General features: G+C 32.2%; 1 protein-coding gene across 8 annotated transcripts in view; it reads right to left on the bottom strand.

Annotated features, from left to right (window-relative positions):
* The window catches only part of PCLO (piccolo presynaptic cytomatrix protein), a 353,234-nt gene that overhangs the window by 197,253 nt on the left and 136,226 nt on the right, over nucleotides 1-19,755 (bottom strand). For all 8 annotated transcript variants that reach the window (XM_053926477.2, XM_053926478.2, XM_053926480.2 and 5 more), the window contains exon 4: nucleotides 5,756-6,847. In XM_053926477.2, the coding sequence (XP_053782452.1) occupies nucleotides 5,756-6,847 (1,092 nt within the window). The remainder of the gene's footprint in view (nucleotides 1-5,755; nucleotides 6,848-19,755) is intronic.

Genomic DNA, 19,755 nt, shown 5'->3' with positions numbered 1-19,755 from the left:
TCTACAGCAGAAAGACAGTGAATTGAGACCCATTGGAAACTCACTGCGTGGTGTCTCATCTTGAGACATCTGCTGTAGTGACGAATACACTAAGACACCTCTGCACTGCCAAACTTAGTTCTGCTGTTTTCCCCAGTGAAACTTTTAGCCTTCCATGTTGAAGGTAAATGGAAATTATTTGGATATTATTGGGGTTAAGAACTGGATTCTTGATTAATATAATATTAAACAAAGAAAGGATGCAATATTAAATTTTTTGTTGATTTTCCCCAAGTCATTTATTATAATGGGCCAAAGTAAAACAACAAATGAAGAATATTTAATCATTTATAGAGTGTTTGGGTCAAAATAGCTTGCTAGTCAGAGTGTTCCAAATACTCTAAACATGAGTAAGTCCATAAAATTCACTGAGTCTGGAGAAAACTCAGTCCCACCTACATGGGAATCTTTTTCATTACAGAAAACATTATTTTTCATCCTTTCTGATTATGATACCATTATATACAGTGGCTATATATAACTTGAACGTTAACCCCTGAGTCATTTTAATCAGAGAATAAAGTTTATGCTAAAGGATGTTCAAATTTTGGATTTTATTCAGAAAGCTATAGTGTTCCTATGTAATGCATCAAATGCAGACGAGCCGTAAAAGAATTCAGTAGTAGCATGCCATTTTAAAGTATTAAGCTAAAAAAAGTAAAGAAGAATATACCTATCACATTACTTAGTATATTTCAGAATAAACTTTAATTCCATTTGAGAAACACATTTGAAAGACAGCAATGAATGGAAAGAAAATGATGTAGCAACAAAGAAATGCAAATAATATACCATATTAATATGACACAAGTGACAAATAAATGAATAAGTAAAATAACAAATATATAAACAAAGTGTTTGGGCTTATAGTGGGAATTGCCAAGTGATATGAATAATTATAATTATGAAAAGGCAGTACATTAAAAGTATCATAGGAAAGAAGCATTATGTATAGTATTTAAAAAGCTCAGCTTTCATAATCAGAACTGAACTATAATCTTAGCTTTGCTGTTTTGCATATATGTGAGCTTCAGCACAGAAATTTGGTTTCTCCCTTTTTAAAGTAGATTTGATAATATTTACCTTATCATTAGTTATGTGGATTAAATGATAGAAAAAGTACTTGACATAGTGCCTCTAATATAGTAAAATGTAAATTAAGAGTGTTATTTTGATTTCCAAGGGAAACTAGCTTAAAACCTATCAGAATAGGGAGTTCAGCAGCAAAAATGACTGCCACTAAGGATGTGAGTGGTCCAGAGGTCCAGGTGGGATTCTTCTCATAGGTTTAATGTAAGGGTGCAGCATCAGTGCCCAGAGGACGGAGAACAGGTTCAGAAGAGAGATCGCACAAGCTACATTCAAGAATTACACAAAGGCCTATTTTGGCTTTCTATTTCTCACTTATGTGGAATATTAGGATGCTCGAAAGTTCCACTGGAGGTATACTTTACAGGACTGAGAAAGCCAAGCTAAGCTATTAAGTCAGGAGTCTTGACCGTGGTATGCAGAAACCCAGGCAAATATACCAAGTTATCTAATGGGACTGTAAGAAGTAAACATTAATGTTGTTGTATTTTCGATCTAATATTATATTTTACTACCATTTAACAAAAAGATTGGCACCACTATTCATTTATTTCTCATGTCCGTTAGTCACATGGTCTGTGAGAATCCTGGGAAATAAGTGGAAGTTATGCTGTAAGGAAAAGATGTGAGGCAGTCATTTCATTTGCTCACCTCTATACTGAAGCTTATTGTTCAGTTAGGCAGATTTCTGGCTCGTATTACCCAGTTTCAACTAAACCAACTTTCCTATATTAGGCAAGTGGTAGAGAAAATATTCCTTAAGAAGATTTTCATGAAAAAATCACGTGTTAAAGATAATACTAACAATCTAAGAAACATAGAAACAGGAATAAGAAGCTTACACTTCCTATTGTTACAAACTTTTCATCAGCAATTTTATAAGGTAAAAACAACAATGACCAAGTTAAATAAGATCTAACATAGTTGGCCAAAAATGTTTGACATTATCAGAAAAACTATTTAATATCTGTATTATATCTATTATCGCTAACAACACATTGCCTAAACACATAATGTGCTTTTGCATTACAGCAAGTGATATTATGACAGTATCACAAATTTACATCATTTTTACCAAAAAAACACATCCTGGTACTTTATAAATTTTCAATAAGTTGAGTAACAAAGACATAACCTTCATTTGAATTTTCTTATTTAATAGTATAAGAAAAAAGTCACATGTTTGGGGAAACTGTTTTTTCTGTCAAGGAAAAATAGCTAAAGTAATATGTAAAAAACAATACAACAAATCAAACTGCATGTATTTGTTAGCAAATATTGTTAGAAGAAGCAAAGATATAACTGTGGAATGCTTGGGGAAAAATCACTAGAACAAAGTAAGAAACAAAAGGTTACATAATAATAGCAAAGTGTAGATATTTCTAACATGATCAGTTTATAATGTTCAACAATCTGTTTCAATAATAAAATCTTTCGAGACTTAATATTGTGAGACACTAAGAAATAATGTACCAATGAAGATAGCCTAAATATTGAGATTGGTTTAATAAAGGTATACACACACACACATACATACACACGTATATATATATTTAATGAAAAAAACTTTATATTAAATACTGAGGAGTAGCTTTTCTGATTGGAATTATTTTTTTAAAAAGAGTAAGGTTACAGAGATAGTATATAAGAGATTCATTTACTTGGATCTGTTACAAATAAGCCATAATTGCATAGACTGACTCAAGATTTTACAGATATAGTATATGCTCAATACTAATGAGACCTTTATATTTCAAAAAATATCTTTAATATTTTGTAATGATAGAGAATAACTATGAATTTATTTTAAATACAGTGGTTTATTGATTATATCATAAGAAATTAATCTGAAGAGTTATAATTGTGAAGATTTAATTATTTTTAAACACAAGGAGAAGAATCCCAAAGTTGCTCTACTTTTTGGTGATAACAACTGGTTTTCAGTAATATACTACTTATTAAATATTTAGGAAAAAATTAAACCCTGGTTATTAGCAATATGCTGCATTTCAAGCATTAAGGAAAAAATAAACAACAGCTGTTTCTTCAAAAAAGTTATATAAAAACACTCCTTTAAAGACAGATATTTGGAAATTATGTGATTATGCCATATAAAATGACATGTCATTTTTAAAAGGTGTCATATATACTCATTTAATAAACTTTAAAGAAAATATTTTATTCTCTTTATAAATCTTCCAAATAAAGGACTTCAGTGGGTTTTAAAGCCCTTTGTTTAAAAAATATTTAAAAACATCTCATTTGCTGATGATTGGTATCATGAGATTAACATTTGTATGTTCAATTTCCACAATTAAGAAAAAATTTGTTTTCAATTTTAAACTTAGAAAACAGCAAGATTGAGCAATATGATCTTTGATCCACTTCACTCATCTCTGATATATACTTGTGGGTTATCTTTTTTGTTATGATAATCATTAAAACTAAATGTCAAAATATAAAATTCAGCTCAACCTAGAAGTTTAATTTCAATTAATTCCATCAGAAAGTTTCAGACTTAATTTCTAAAATATTGAAGTATGGTCAATCTATGCTCTCTACAAAACACAATCATAAATCATATTTTAACATGGTCAAATGTACCTACATTTAAATAAATACAATGATAAATAAATCACATATAAATAAAATGATAATTTTTATTGATTTCACTGATTTTTATTTTTGTCAGTATTTTATATTGTAATTAATATATTAGTAACTTAATACAGACACTTAATTTAGAAGTAACAAAAATACATACTGAAGTTGTAAAATAAAAATATGATAAGAAAAAATGACAGAAAATGATAAAAGTGCAAATTAATATAAAAAGCAGTACATTAGCAAAATATTAGGACTCATTATTTAGATTATATTTAACAAGCAATAGATAATCACTATAAGTGACCCTGGAAAATAATTATCAGACAACTATACACTGGAGAAGGGGGAAACAGAAGGCATGGTGACCAGTAATAGGATTATTGAAATCACCGGTGAAAGGTCATGCAGGCCCTAAGTGGGATAGTGTCCTTAGGCACGGGAGCTAATGAACAGCAGTGATAAACTGGATGTGGAGAGCAAGAGTGTGTAAGAAGAGACCTCCGATTACTGAGACTAGAAAATCTGAGACAGTGTGAATGATGGTGCCATTATAGGAAATAGAAAAGTCAGAAACAGAAGCTGGCTCTATAGAGAGTGGGCAATATTATCACACGCTGAGTTCCAGCTTACAGTGAGGCTTTGAAGTGGGATGATCTATTGAGTATTTGAAAACACCAGTCTGACAATGAAAGGGGCCAAGGTACATACGTGGATTTAGGAATTGTTCATGTGACTCCACTGAAAGGAAAGCAGACAGAACTCAAAGAAAAATCTCATCTTGCTGGGAAAGTAAAATCAATAGCCATAATCAGAGAACTCATAAGAGATTATCAGAAAGACAGAGAACAATAAAGGAAGGGTCAAGAAAGCCAAGGATAGTTTCACAAAGGGAAAAATGGTAAAAAGCACCCAGGTCTGAAAAGTGGTTAGCTAAGAGAAGCTCTGGGTAGGAGGTGGTAGTGGTGCTGCTGTTGCTGGTAGTAGTGACTAGATCCGGCCATTGGAGTAGAGAAAACATAACTGGGCATTTGCTTTCTCTGACTCTGATAAATTCATTTACATAACAAAAGAAGATCAAATTTTTTTTAATGAGGTATGCATCATATACCAGAGGTAGGTTAGTAAGCATATGTTAAAAAATGCAAACCACAATGAAAAACTACTAAACAGAGTCTGGATGGATTATAGATTCTAATATTAACTTTAAATACTAATAAATCATTTTATTTTCCTGTAAGTCACTGTTATATCTGTGAATTAAAATTATTCAACCAGATATATTTTAAGACCTCTTGTAATCTAAAAAATCAGAGTTCTTCTAAAAATGACTTTATTGCTTGTATAAATATTGGAAAATATGGCAGACTCTTAAAAGTTTGTACTAAAGAAGAAAATACGTATTATTGCAGATTATGCTTGGATTATAAACATCCCTACAATATTAAACATAACAAACCTTCAAACAGAATGCACTAATTAAAATCATATTGAATTCAGTAAAAATACGGAAAAAAAATGACACCTTAAGCTTTTCCATATTTTTTACAATCACTGTTATATAATGTTATGGCTAAACACAATTTAAAAGGCTTTTAAATAAGAAAAAAACGTGTTGGCTCATTTAACTAAGTGGATAAGTGAATAGAAACTTAAAAACACACATTATTTCATATTAAAGGAGGATACTGATTTTATGTTCATAGTGGAGAGAAAAAAAGGAATAACTTCAAAAGGAAAGAAACTTCATCACACTATAGAATTTGGATAAATTATTTGATAGACATAAAAGCTAGAAAAATAATTTTATATCTATGCGTTATTAAATTAGATTAAGCTATCTAAAAAACCAAAGTTCTTCATTTGAGCAAACAACTATTACATTGTTACAACTGTTTTTATGAAAACACCATTAATTGTAGGATTTTACTTATATAATTAACATTAAGTACTCTGTGTACTTAGATATAAATTAGTAAATTATATACCTAAGACTATGCAAAGTTAGGAAAACATAACTTACTGTTTTTTCTTTCCCAGGTTCCACCTGATCAGGCTTTGCTGTGCCAACTGCCTGTGGCTGATCTTTCATTTTTTTAGTTTTCCCATCTTCCTCAGGCAAAGTCTGAAGCATTCCAGATGCTACGTCCTCTCTCTCCATCTGTGATGGTTTCTTTTCCTGGGTTGCCTGTGGAGCCACTCTGCCTTCAAGCGTTTCTTCAGTGATTTGTACTTGAGTTTTAAGTAAGTCCTGTTTCTGTTCCTCCTCTAGAGCTAATGTTTTTGCTCCTGGGGGAAACTTTTTTCCTTCAGGGATTGGCATTTGGTCCTTAGGAGCTGGCTTTTTTATTTCAAGAGGTGGCTTTTTTTCTTCAGGAGGTGGCCTTTTTTCTTCAGGAGGTGGCCTTTTTTCTTCAGGAGGTGGCCTTTTTTCTTCAGGAGGTGGCCTTTTTTCTTCAAGAGGTGGCCTTTTTTCTTCAGGAGGTGGCTTTTTTTCTTCAGAAGGTGGCCTTTTTTCTTCAAGAGGTGGCCTTTTTTCTTCAGGAGGTGGTCTTTTTTCTTCAAGAGGTGGCCTTTTTTCTTCAGGAGGTGGCCTTTTTTCTTCAGGAGGTGGCCTTTTTTCTTCAAGAGGTGGCTTTTTTTCTTCAGGAGGAGGTCTTTTTTCTCCTAGAGGTGGCTTTTTTTCTCCAGGAGGTGGCCTTTTTTCCTCAGGAGGTGGTCGTTTTTCTTCAGTGGTTGGCTTTTTTTCTTCGGAAAGTGGCTTTTTTTCTTCAGAGACTGCCTTCTTTTCTTGAAGGACTAAAGCTTTGACTTTTTCTTGTTTACTCTCATCTTGTTTTTGATCTGTGGTTACCTTAGGGGACATTTTTTCAATGAAAGGTGTTTCTTTGACTTTATCTGGAATAATTTTTTCACCTTTTGTTTTTACTTCTTGTTCCTTCTTTTTAACTTTTACTTGACCAGGTATTGCTGTTTTCTGAGGTGATTGTTCTGTAGCGACAGGCATAGGAGAGGTTTTTGGTCCTGATGGTATAGGAGGCATTTTGCCTATGTCTCCAAGCTGTCCTGATATTGCTCTCTGGGTCTGGCAATTTAAACAAAGCCATTCTTGAATCTGCAAACAAAACAGTATTGAACAAATTAATTACATTATAATGCATTTATTTTGGTGCATTTACCAAGGTTAAAATTTGGCAATATCTAGTTCTTTTTTGTATATGGGGAAGGGGGAATCACTGGTCTCTAAATCAATGAAAGAGTGATTTTTAAAGGACATTGCAAAAACACTATTTGAAATAAAAAATATGAAAAATCCTTAAAGATGAATAATTCATTTTCTTCACTGTAAAAAAAGAAAAGAAATCTTTAACATTATAGATGGACCCAGAGAAATACCCTTTCTTTTTTATTCTTTTGTATGTGTGTATGTGTGTGTGTGTGTGTGTATGAAAAATCTCCATTTGTTCCAAATGCAACTAACTTTTTAAGCCTGGTATCTTCAAAATGAAAATATCCATCATACATTTATTCAAAAACTATTAAATCTTATAATAATTTTCATTTAATCACCAATTAAACACAAGGTTTTTGTTTTGTTTTGAGGATTTAGCCTATAATCACCTATTTCCTGACTTGGGTCAAATATAGCTCTATGTACTACAGTAGAATTTTACAAGGTACATTGAGAGTTTTCAAGAATCACTTAGGCGTAATTCTCTATCTTCTTTTAGCTTAAAATAAAACTTCATCTTTAAAAATATTCACACTTCTCATTCAATTGAGCAAGAAGCATTCACATCACAGGCTCAAATTGTTTGGTACCTTTATCCCCAGAGTTTTCTGAATTGCTGACTAAAACCGTTCTTTCTGTCTCTGCTTCCGAGTATAATTCATGGGGCGGCTACCTGTGCCAAATTATGCCCTTAGACATCCAAATTCCTGGGAATTACACCAAAACTATTTTAGCAGGATCCCTGTCTAGAAGAAGGGAGATATGCCTTTTAAATAAACTGTTGGTTCGTTCTGTTGCAAACTAAGGACTTAAAACTACTCTCTGATAACATGTACAAATAATCACATGTGAGACAGATTATGTTAGATTAATAAAATTGCAGAATTCTTCCCGTACTGATATATGTTGTGCTTTTTCTTACATTACACTTGCTATAAAGTAAAAAAAGTAAAGGCTATAAATTTAGCTTCTAATTGTTACTATTTAATGAGTACTTGTTCTGTAAAGTATGCAGTTGGAGGGTCATGCAAAACAGAATTGCATTAATACATTGCATTGTCTTCTGTGAAGTTCAATTTCAAACTGCTTTTCACACTAGATCACTTTTCAATTGCATAACCTAAATTACTTAGAGGCAAAATTCACTTATTGTTCTAAAATATCAGACATGTTTCATTTCTTACTACAGCTTCCAATTTCTTTAAAGACATAAAAATGATGCTTAATAATGACTCTTGAAATCTGTAAGCTATTGTAATTCTTATTTATTGATCTAAAAAAAGACAAAATTCAATTATTTAACTTCAGTAAAATTCTGTCTACAAAACATTAGTATGTATGATGAATTAATTTGCTTTTTGTGTTTATGATCACCTAGTACCAATTCCCTTCTTAATTTCCTTCTTAAGTAGCTCTGAAGTGAACTGTGGCTTTTTTATGTAAAACTTTATGTTAAAGTCTTAGGAAAGAAACTGATTTGATCCCTTACATCAAATACTGAAAGCTCCAGTCCTTGTGTGGAATTGTTCCTGGAGGAGATGCTTCCGTATTATCTACAGAAAATCAATCTTAATCTGTGCTGTCGTTTTAAAAACCATTACTGGATTGAGCCACATTTAGGAAATCTTCATTCAGAGCCTGACATTTTTGTAAAAACAAATATGGACACAAATAGCTGAACTACTGTGCTGTTTTGTTAAATGGGTTCTAAAAACCAAATGCAGGTATGTGTTATACACTTCCGTCCAAGGCATATTCTAATGGGAATAACAAAAATTTTAGTATACCAGAAATACAGGTTTAATTCCATTGGAAATTTTCATCAATTATAAAAATATGATTATTTTATCTGAGTTTTGGAGATAAATTATTCTTATAAGGTTCTCATTTCCTGCTGTTTATAGCATATGATACCACAATGGTACACAGCTCAATGGTATACAGTTAAAAGGTAAATGTGTTGAAGAAATAAACATAGTGACTATTTCAATATAGTATATTCATTAGTTTCATACATTTGAAGTTTAAAGAGGAGGATAAAAGTTATAATCTATTTAATCTATTATGTCAAATAAAACGTTTCATTCCCGCAATATAAAATAATGCTTGGTAAACGTACCAGCAATGATAACCCACATACTACTAAGGTCTCAAGGCAAAGAGAAGGCAATAGTGCTGATCTAAGAGTAAAGGATATTTTTCTTAGAGTTTTGATGGTTAGTTCAAATCCATGTTTTGCTTAAAATCTGATATATGTTCAGTTAAACCTAATATACTTAATCATTTCTATTTTGTAATATTTTTAAGTCATGTTGCTTTGCTTGCTTGGTTGCATGACTGACTTGCATTCTGAGTAAGATTACAAAGTCAATTCTTATGACTCTGCACTTTGTCACCAAAATTAATTTGGAAACTGATGTTACCATTTTGTCAAATAATTATGACAGCATAATTCACTTAAGCATCTGTTCTGTATATTTGTATTCTATTTATATGTATGGAGTACATATATCATTATTGAAGTATATCTGTAAGTCTTATTCCATCAAGGAACTCGTATAAAGTAGAAGAAATATGACATGGCTAAAAATAAGTTTAATACACATTAAAAAATAAGGAAAATGAAAAGGATGTGATGGATTTAACAGGACTGTCTGATGAATTAATTTAGAACATAAGAAATTTCATAAACTGTAAGTCCCACAAGAGTATTTTTTTCACCATTAGAAATGCTGAACGGGTGGTATCATCTACGTGTCTCTTCTTTCTGCAGAATGCCAACACATTCCGAAGAAAATGTTATAATGTCAATAAGAAATTGAAAGGGGGGAGACTATAGTAACACCAAAAATTTTATATTTCTCTAAACATGTAAATTTAAATTTTGCTTATTAAGAGAGAGGGTAGATAAAGTCAGAGGCTAAAGTAAAATCAAAAGTAGAAATGAGAAGAGCACCATGAATCAACATGAGTAAAAATCGAATTTCATTTTGGACCATAAGGGTCACTGTCATTATCTCATGATCATTAAATACAAATGCCATTACTACAATTATCCACTTCACAAAAGTAATTTGGGAAATGCTCTATAAATACATAAAAAGATCTAAAAATCTGTGCTTCACAATTTTTTTGCATTTTTTTAACCAGAAATAATGCCAAAGATTTGTATCAATGTAGTCAGGAATTTAACTAAGGAGTATTATAAATGTAGGTCCAAAAAAAATGTTATCTGTACTTCTAGTTACTTAATAGCCACAAGATTAAATACTCATAATGTTATTAGTCCAGTTGTAATCTGAAGATAAATTAAATAAGATTCCTTAAATTATATAAGAATTCAATGCATAATGTATCACTGCCATAAATGACTTTTATCAGCTGAAAAGATTTTATCAGAGAGAGCATCAACTGCTTATGTAATAGCTGTAATTGTGAAATACACGGCTTCGTATTTTGTCTTATAGTTAAATATCAAGTTACATTTTTCTCTTTGAAATATTATAAAAGACAGTGATGCAATAAAAAAATGAATACCTATTATAAATAATATAAGGTATATATAATTTATATATACTGAATGCCTTTTATTATATTACTTAGTCTAATATGTAAAATTACAAAATACAAATGCTTATATAGGCTTTTTAACATACTAGTCATTATGGATGCTCTTAGACCATTTCCATTTGCTTTCCTGTGTCTTTAAAATATTTTATTTTCAGTATACTCATAGTAACTTACCTCCTAATAGTATAAAACATAATTAAAATTTATTTTTCATCTATAGTATTAAATGTATTAAGTAAATTCAGAAGACCCTATACCACAAGAACACATTTTTATTAAATGTTTTGATATTAACAAAAAAGTAACTCCACTTTGATCACAAAACACTAGAACATATTCATTTGTCAGCTAGTACATGTTAATAAAATACATTTATTTTAACATCAAATGATCAGGGCTTGTTCAAAACAAAACAACGCTCCAAAAATCCATTAATCTTAAGAGATGAGTGGGAAATGAAGGCAATAAAAACGCAGAAAAAGATGCTGCTGTGCTACTCAGCATTTTTCCATCAATAAGCAATTTGCTTTATATAACATTTCAGCTGTAACTATAGCAACAATGCCATTAAGGAAAATCTCAGAACTTCTGGCCTGCCTCTTTATTTTCCCAAGTATCTTTTCAGAAGCAGGATAATAAGACCTGCAGCAGGTTGAAAGTTTGCTATTAGACTTAAAATGGTAGGGAAGTGATGGCTGCAAAACCTACACTAGCATGCATATTTGTACCTAAAAAACTTAGTAACATTTTAACACGAAATTTCACTAAAGACAAACTGAACTGATTTGGAAGTTTATATAATTTCCATCAATACAGGTGTTTAAGCAGAGACTTGGTGGCCCCTGCTCAAAAGTCTGGAAAGGGAGTAATATACCACTGAGTTTGCTATTTATTATCAAGCTTTTGAGTCAACAATAAGATTTTTACACAGATTTTTGTTTTTCTGTTATTTGCTTATAATTCAGAATGCTATTTTTAAGCTGAGAAACAATTACACTGATAATCTTCTTAGAAATCATTTTTCGACTTATTGACAGGTCCAAAAATTGGGGAGCAGTGTTACCCACAACTTGTTATTTACTGTATCAGTGTCACCTATAGACTTGGTGTTAGGGTGTTCTCTTCATTGCAGGCCCATACACTCTTACAATTCAATCTGCATCCTGAAAAGCATATTGTTTGCTTATGCAATATCTAGAGTATTTCCTTTTGTCATCTGCGAAAAGAAAAAGGATTGAATTCACAGTTGATGCTCTCTTTCTTCAGATTACACGATCTGTCACTCAGACGACACGATCATGTATTAGCAATCTGTGATCAATCCTGAGACTGCACTTTGCAAGTGTATGCAATAACTTATTTGTGATACCGCTATTCCTACTCTGTGCCTCCTAAAACTGGATGGGATGTGTATCAGGTGCTTTGCTTATTACGCTCTTTTTGACTAGAATATGTAGCTTCCTTAGTATTTTTGTACCTTTTACAATCATTGAAACAAAACTAACTCATATCCAAAATACATAATGGAATAATTGGGATTCATCCTCATTTACTTCATATGTAGTTATGAGAATTATATCGGAATGTATTAGGACACAATTATTCATATGAAAACTAAGATAAAAAGGCATTTTAAATGTTAGCTTTCAAGGAATTACTAAATGTGAAGGGTAGGAATTGTAACAGTGGGGATGTCACCCACCCCACCGCTCTTTTGACATTGTTTCTGTAAGTGCTGACTCTGACTAACATGTAGCTGTAGATGAAAACAGCATGTTTGTATACGAATCCTAGGAACTAACTTCGAAAGGTAAAGACTCCAACCTGCAGGCACCCCAGCTCTGGAAGATACACTGACCGTCAGCTGTAAAACCAGAATGATGAAAACCAGGATGACCCACACCAGATCATCACTTGACGAGCATGGAGGTTCTTATCAGAATGGACTGTGCTGGTCTGCATGCAGAGAACCTTTCATGCCCCTCCCTTATATCTCTTTGTTCTGTTTCCCCTCTCCCTCCCTACAAAAACCTCTGCCTGCATGAGATGTTAAGACGGGCTTTGAGACAGAGTCCCCCATCTTCTCAGGTAACTGGTACTTGAATAAACCTCTTTCCTTTCAACAGCACCTATCTCTAGAGTACTGGCTTTTGAAGCAGTAGGCAACTGGACCTGGATTCGGTTACAGAATCAAGAACAAAATCTGATAAAATATTAGATAGTGTTAGCTAGCAACTTGTACTGGGGTTATCACTCCTAGGTCTAAGTTTATCAGTAGTTTTGTCCCTACTCATCTTTTACATATAAGCGTATTTCTCTAAGACCCTCGCACCCTTACGTACCCACAGGAGGTCTCTCTTTCATTTAGCTGAATCTTTAAATGTAAATTTCTATATAATGTAAACTACACTAACAGAATATTCCGTAACAAAAACATGCCAACTGAAATCATGGGTATTACACCAAGGTTTAAAGCTATACTTGGATTAGAAAGGCATACTCCTAGTTCACACTCTTTTTCAGTTTATTCTTCTTTGACTACATCAGTGTAATTTTTCTAGCCACTTTCTTATCACACTTCATATGTATTTTCCTAAACAAAAAGAGTGATCTTAGAGTGTTTGATGTTTTAAATACATTACATAAATAATTTTAAGTATATACATGCTTTAATTCAAATACCTCTAAATTATTGTATTAACACAATTTCATCAGAATTTGAAGAAAATCAGAGGCTTTGTTTCTTTTTAGAAATATGTATATACAAATAAATATACATTTATATTTATGCAAAAATATGTATTGATTTGCATGGATAAGAACTACATGGGGTTTATTTCCATAATATATTTCTTCCTTTTCTCTCTCTTTCTCTCTCTCACTCTTGTTCTCTCCCTCTCCCTCTCCCTCTCCCTCTCCCTCTCTCTCTCTCTCTCTATCTCTGTCTCTGTCTCCCCCACCCTCTCTAAAGAGCAGGTAGCAGGAGGAGAGAGTCAGGTCCTACAGTGACTAAGTAATCTACCTAATTTGGGCTCAATCAGAAAGAAGCAATAGGATGACTGAAAACCCACCAATAAGTATAAAGGATAACTTCTATTCCAAGGAGAAAGCTATTTTGCATTAGTAACCAATGATGCACTAAACTTATGGCTAATCACACATACTTAATGTGCTGACTTTAGCTAACTTGGCTCTAGCAAAATCACGAGCTTCACAGGGAAGGCTTATTTGTGGATTCATGGTATTTCTATTGGTGATTAATTCAAGTATTCTACATTTTAGGCTGATATTTATATGTTATAAATCTAGCATAAAAGTAACCAACAGCTTAAAAATATATAATTTATGTTATATGAATATCAAATTCAACTTTTATATAATCAGTGCTCATCACTTTCCTCTCATGTAGTTAGTTTATTCCTGTCACAAGAGGTATGTATTGATTTTGCACGTGTTAATAATTACATCAAAGCTGAAAAAAATCTTTTAAGTCTAATGTAGTCACTAGTCAGCACTACAGGTAATGAGTGAATTTTAAAACAAGATTTATTTTGAAAATTTTAACACACTTTATCACAGAGGGATTTTATATTCATCAAGATGATAAAGCTATATGCATCTGAAAGATAGATATCTAAGGCATATTATAGCTGAATAAAATTTATAGAACATTTTATAGGATAAATAAATAAATGAAATGATAATCCCAATAAGTCTTAGTTACCATTTTTCACCTTACATAGTTACAAACTTTTTTTCTGGAGATGAGAACACTTAAGATCTCTTCAGCAACTTTAAAATATGTAATATATTATTAACTACAGTCACCAAGCTGTAAGAAGTGGCATGATAGAATCTGTCATCTTTGAAAGAATCTGATGAAAGAAATGTAATCTGAAAAAATCAACACTGATTTTGAGTGTGCACAGTGCACTTGGGTGAAAAACATAACTATAAAACCGAATGGCCATTTTTAACAGATAGCTGATTTCCATTTAGCACATAGCTTCCTCCCTAGGCTACTTCCATTTGAAGAGAACAAGTTTTCCCTAAAGGGATGACACTGCACTGCAGAGGTTACAAGCTCCCACAGATGACTGAGGGGGCAACAGAAGACGGAATGAGGAAAGGACATTGCCATGAAAAGCTGTTTTAATTTATAAGGAACCTAATGATTCAAAAGTAGAAGAGGAACAGCTTCTGGGAGCCGGTGAATATGCTAATTTCATTTAATTCGTATAACAATCCTAGAAGAGAGTTCCTATACTTGTGTTTCTTACACAGAGGAAATTAAGAAGTAATACATCCTGCTCAATAGCTAAAGCTATGAAGTGGCAGATCACAGAGGCAATAACTTTAGACCTTAAAGATACAGACAGCATTAAACCAGACTTAGAGGTGGTATTTTAGAGAAATGACGTACAAAATATGAAAGCAAAGGGCGAGTTCTTGGAAAATAGCTCAGTTTTGACAAGAAAAGAAACCAGAAAAGCATACTAAACAGGAGCATTCTTAAAATTGGGAGGAAAACCAGTAGTTATTGGTAAACTCAGAGAACTATGAGAATTTCAAGAAAGTGACAGGCAACACTGCCAAGTATTGCACTAAAGTTAAATAACATGTCTCAAAAAAGGTTGGCAGAAATGTCTCTTTTTTTAGAACTGAATTAAGCATTCTACTTATATATTTCCTTCTCAATTTTTTTCTTTGTTTCTCTCATCTTTGCAATAATTGCTAATTTTTCTCAAGTGACCTACCTAATAGATTATAAAGAATTTTCTACCTGTGATAAATACGTACACATACCTAAAAAATTACTTATGATATATATTACATTACCTCATCTTTATGTAATAAGTATAAGCTTTAAACACATTAAAAAATAAACCCTAGAATTAAATTCAAGTTCCATGTTAGAATATTGCTTCAAACAACGATCAGTTTTAAAGTAGAAATTTATTTGTAGGTGTCATTTTTAATCAAATCATTAGACTCTGTGAACACAGTTACTGTAGAATGAGGATCAATATTCTTTCCTTTCATCTTTCCCAGTTTTTTAAATGGAAAAAAATTGTTAAGATGTAAATAAATTATGACAATGTTCTATATGCTTTTTATTAATGCATATATTGAAACTACTATAAAAAACTTTATTCCTAGATAAGCTACTGAGATACCACACTATATAATTCATTCTATTGATTTATCATTCCACATATTTTCACCAGAGATTGTTTGGGTACTGTTAATACAAAGATTAAACACATAGTTGTTTATTATGAGTCCAAGGTATAGCAGGAAAGAAAGAAAACATAAAGTGTGACTATCCTTATCATTAGTCAGCAGCAAGTGCTCTGGTAGCACAATTAAGACACAACTCATCTAGAGTAGGAGACAATGAGAGTCAGGGAAGGTTTTTCAGAGGAAGTGACAACCGAGTTGAAACAGGAAGAACCAGTGTTAGGTATCCAGACAAGGAAGAGCATGCTAGGCTCGCGGGGCAACTTTGACAGTGCATTTATTACGACCAGAAGGAAAATGTGTATGAAAGAGGAGTACTGACTGAAACAAGATATTCTCAGGAAATGGGATTTTGCATTTCTGCATTTCCATAAATCATCTTATACACATATTGTATGTGTCCTACAATATATCCTTCACTTTGAGAACCAAACAAAAAAATATTTTGCTTTTCAGGTATTAAAGATTTATTCATTTTTAATTTTTTTAAAGATTGTATTTATTTAGTTTTAGACAGAGGAGAAGAGAGGGAGAAAGAGAGGGAGAGAAACATCAATGTGTGGTTGCTTCTCATGTGCCCCCTACTGGGGACCTGGCCCACAACCCAGGCATGTGCCCTGACCTGGAAGCAAACTGGCAACCCTTTGGTTTGCAGGCTGGTGCTCAAAATCCACTGAACCACACCAGCCAGGGCTAACACTGTATTAATTTTTTATAGGAAAAGAAAAAACATAAATTTGATATTTAGCTTTAATGACTATAGTATTATTAAAATAGGCTGGCTATTTACCACTGAGGTACATATTAATAAAAGTAATGCTATTCAACAGATAGCTTCCCCATAAATTAGGACATGCAACATTTTGGTTATACTTTAATACCATATTATATTACTGCTAACTCTCATACAATCCATGAATTTAAAATGGAATTTCAGGATATTTAGTTTTTGCATTGTTACTAGGTTAAAAATCCACAATCTCTATACTTTCATACTGCCATTTGTTAGTGACACGTAGGAAAATACTAAATAAAATTTTTAATAAAATAAAAATATTGAAATATATTTTATTATATAGAAGGCTTTTAAAACATAGTATCGTGTATCTTCATTTTCACCCGCAAAAATCAGACCGTCATATTCATACCTATTCTATTTAATGTCCTGATTTATTGTAGAAAATAGTGAAGTAAAAATTACTTGCTAATAATAGTCTATAAATTTAAGGTGTTTTAAAATTACTTTTACTAATATTTTAAACATATGTTCTTTAATGGGATTATCTATAATTATTCTTTATTCACATCAGGCTAAGAAAACTTCCTGACTTTTATAATAAAACATTAGTTGTTAATCATAAAGTGTTTTTGTATTTTTGATGTTCAAGTACAGTTGTCCCCATTTCCCCCACCACACCCGCACCCCTGCCCTACGCATCCCCACCTCTCACCCTTGAACCTTCCACTTTGGGCTTTGTCCGTGTGTCCTTTATACATGTTCCTTGATGGCCCTTCCCTGATTTTCCCCCATTACCCCCCTCCCCCTTCCCCTCTATACTCTTTATACTCTTTTCATATTGTCAAGTTTTAAAACAGCCCCAAACCTACTCTTTTATTTTTTGGTTTACCCTATATTTATAATATAACTAGGACTCACAGATTCTATTACAATTAACAAAACTGTATGCTTTTTAAAACATATCCATATAATCTATCTGGCTTTATACAACTAAATATATTTCACGACAGCAATATTCTAGTTCACACTTAGCTTATTAAAATGCTTACTTTACATTCTATTTGATTTTATTTCATTGTTTAGGAATAAGTAATTCGAGAAAAGGAATGGTACACATGTTAACAGTTTGCTAAATAATATATTATATAAAAGCACAAATACTAAACATCTAACAACTATTTTAGTGCATTTTCCCAAAATTTTAAGTACATATTTTTATATGTATATATTATACAGATTAATGAAGTTAATGAAATATTTCATCGCACTGCAGGTGTGAATCAGTACTTGGGCAAAAGAGCAAAATAAAGGAAACAGTATTTCTACAGAGCTAATACTCATTTCAGAAGAGAGAGATTTTTCCAAATGCACTTGGGTTCTACGTTCTTTTAATATTTGCATAAAAGTCAAGGTCATCTCACCACATTAAGTTGTTAAAACAACTTAAATGTTGTTATTCTAGCCTGAACAGGAATACTTTTCAACATGAATATATTTTGGCAGTTAGTAGGAAAATAAATTAGAATTAAAAAATTGACACCATGAGCAGAAGCTATATTCAGAGTCATTTATCATTCCATGGAAAGAAGACCCCTGAAACCAAGGTGCAGAGTTCTGAGGGTGGGGCCACGCTAGGTGGTCAGTAGATTTACCAGTGTTAAGTATTCAGGCAAACAGAAATAAGAAAATAGTTCTTTGAGGTAATAATTACCTTTTTTAATGAAAACAGGACCATGCAGTGATTATATAGAGAGGAAGATGCAAAATCTTCAAATGTTTTATGATTTAGGCAGGAGAAGATGCCCTAGTTCCTGAATCTGATAGTCCTTTGTCCCTTGAGCCAGTAACAAGTTTTCATATCAATGCAGTTTTCAGAAGTGTACAGAAAAATGCCAGGAAGCAGTTAACATAACAATAAGTACATACAGGTGTTAGACAAAACGGAGGTTTAGACCGTAATAGAGAATAAAGGCCATGTATTTGAACAACAAGGACTGCAATCTGGGAGTCACAGATTCAGACAGCTCAATTTTCCTCTGAAGAATACAAAGAAAGGCAGAGTTTTATAAGGCAAAACCTGAAAACGTGGTTTCCATTTAGGTCCTCCATGCACATAAAGGATTCAGGCTAGGTTAAACAAGGATTGGTTAGGTCAACACGCAAATAAAGAATGCTGGTTGGTGATATGGATTGCTTCCTTTTAAGGTGCAGTTCGCATAAGGTGCTAGGGAGAAAGCAAAGTCCAGGGGGTGGCCCTGTGGGGAGTTTAAAAGTTCAAAAATTCGTGAGTGGGGTATGCATAAGGTAAGCTTCTTTATAGCTTCCGGGATCCATTTTAGTTGCCTTAACATAAGTGACTCAGTCTTGGTAATTTTTGTTCAGTAGATAGAGGCCTGAAGCAATTGCTCCATGAAACTAATTTAAGCAAGTGCTGGCACAGAGAACATTTTTAAATTGCTCCCCCTGGAAAGGGAGACTGGGAGTCGCTACATGGCAATATGATAATGGTGCAGTGCTGTTAATTAGCCTTTTGTTTTGACAGTGACTGTGTTTCCTCTGAGTAAGGCTAAAATATACTACAAATAACTTAAAAATCACTGTATACTGTATAAATCTACAGTGTTTAGAATTTGCATATATCTCTTATCCCAGTGTGTATCTTTGAAAAATCACTTAAAAAAGTCCCAATAAAAATTTTATCCAAAAATATTAAATTATAATAGCATTGATGTATCTATGACAAAGAATTTACAGGGTTGCTGATAACCACTAAAAAGAATGGTGGTCCCAAATAATGTGCATAAACTGCTGGTAAATTTATAAAATAAAAGTAACTTCTATACTTACACCATCAAATCAGGTTTTAAAAGTAAATCAATTACCATGGATACAAAGTTCCCAAATAACAAATGTGTGCCTTTTATTATTTTTGTTTATCAAAGATGCTGATTAAAGGATAAGAGTAAAAAAGAACATTAAGTTTTAATAATGTACATTATAAAATTTATTGAATTGAGGTGAATAAATTATTACACTTAATTCATCATATTAAAATTTAAATTGATCTGTTAACTTTTATGTTTCATGATACAATTTAAAATTATAAAATAAGTTTGAAGATGTAAAGTATATTATAATGTACTGTATATAAAATTAATGTATAAAGTAGCTTTCCAATGGTATGGTAACAATACATATATGTGACAGAAAGATATGTACATAGATTGATAGATAGATACAT

This window comes from Desmodus rotundus, chromosome 6 (assembly GCF_022682495.2).
Source record: "Desmodus rotundus isolate HL8 chromosome 6, HLdesRot8A.1, whole genome shotgun sequence".
Lineage (NCBI taxonomy): Eukaryota > Metazoa > Chordata > Mammalia > Chiroptera > Phyllostomidae > Desmodus > Desmodus rotundus.
This window is presented reverse-complemented; position numbering and strand designations above follow the sequence as displayed.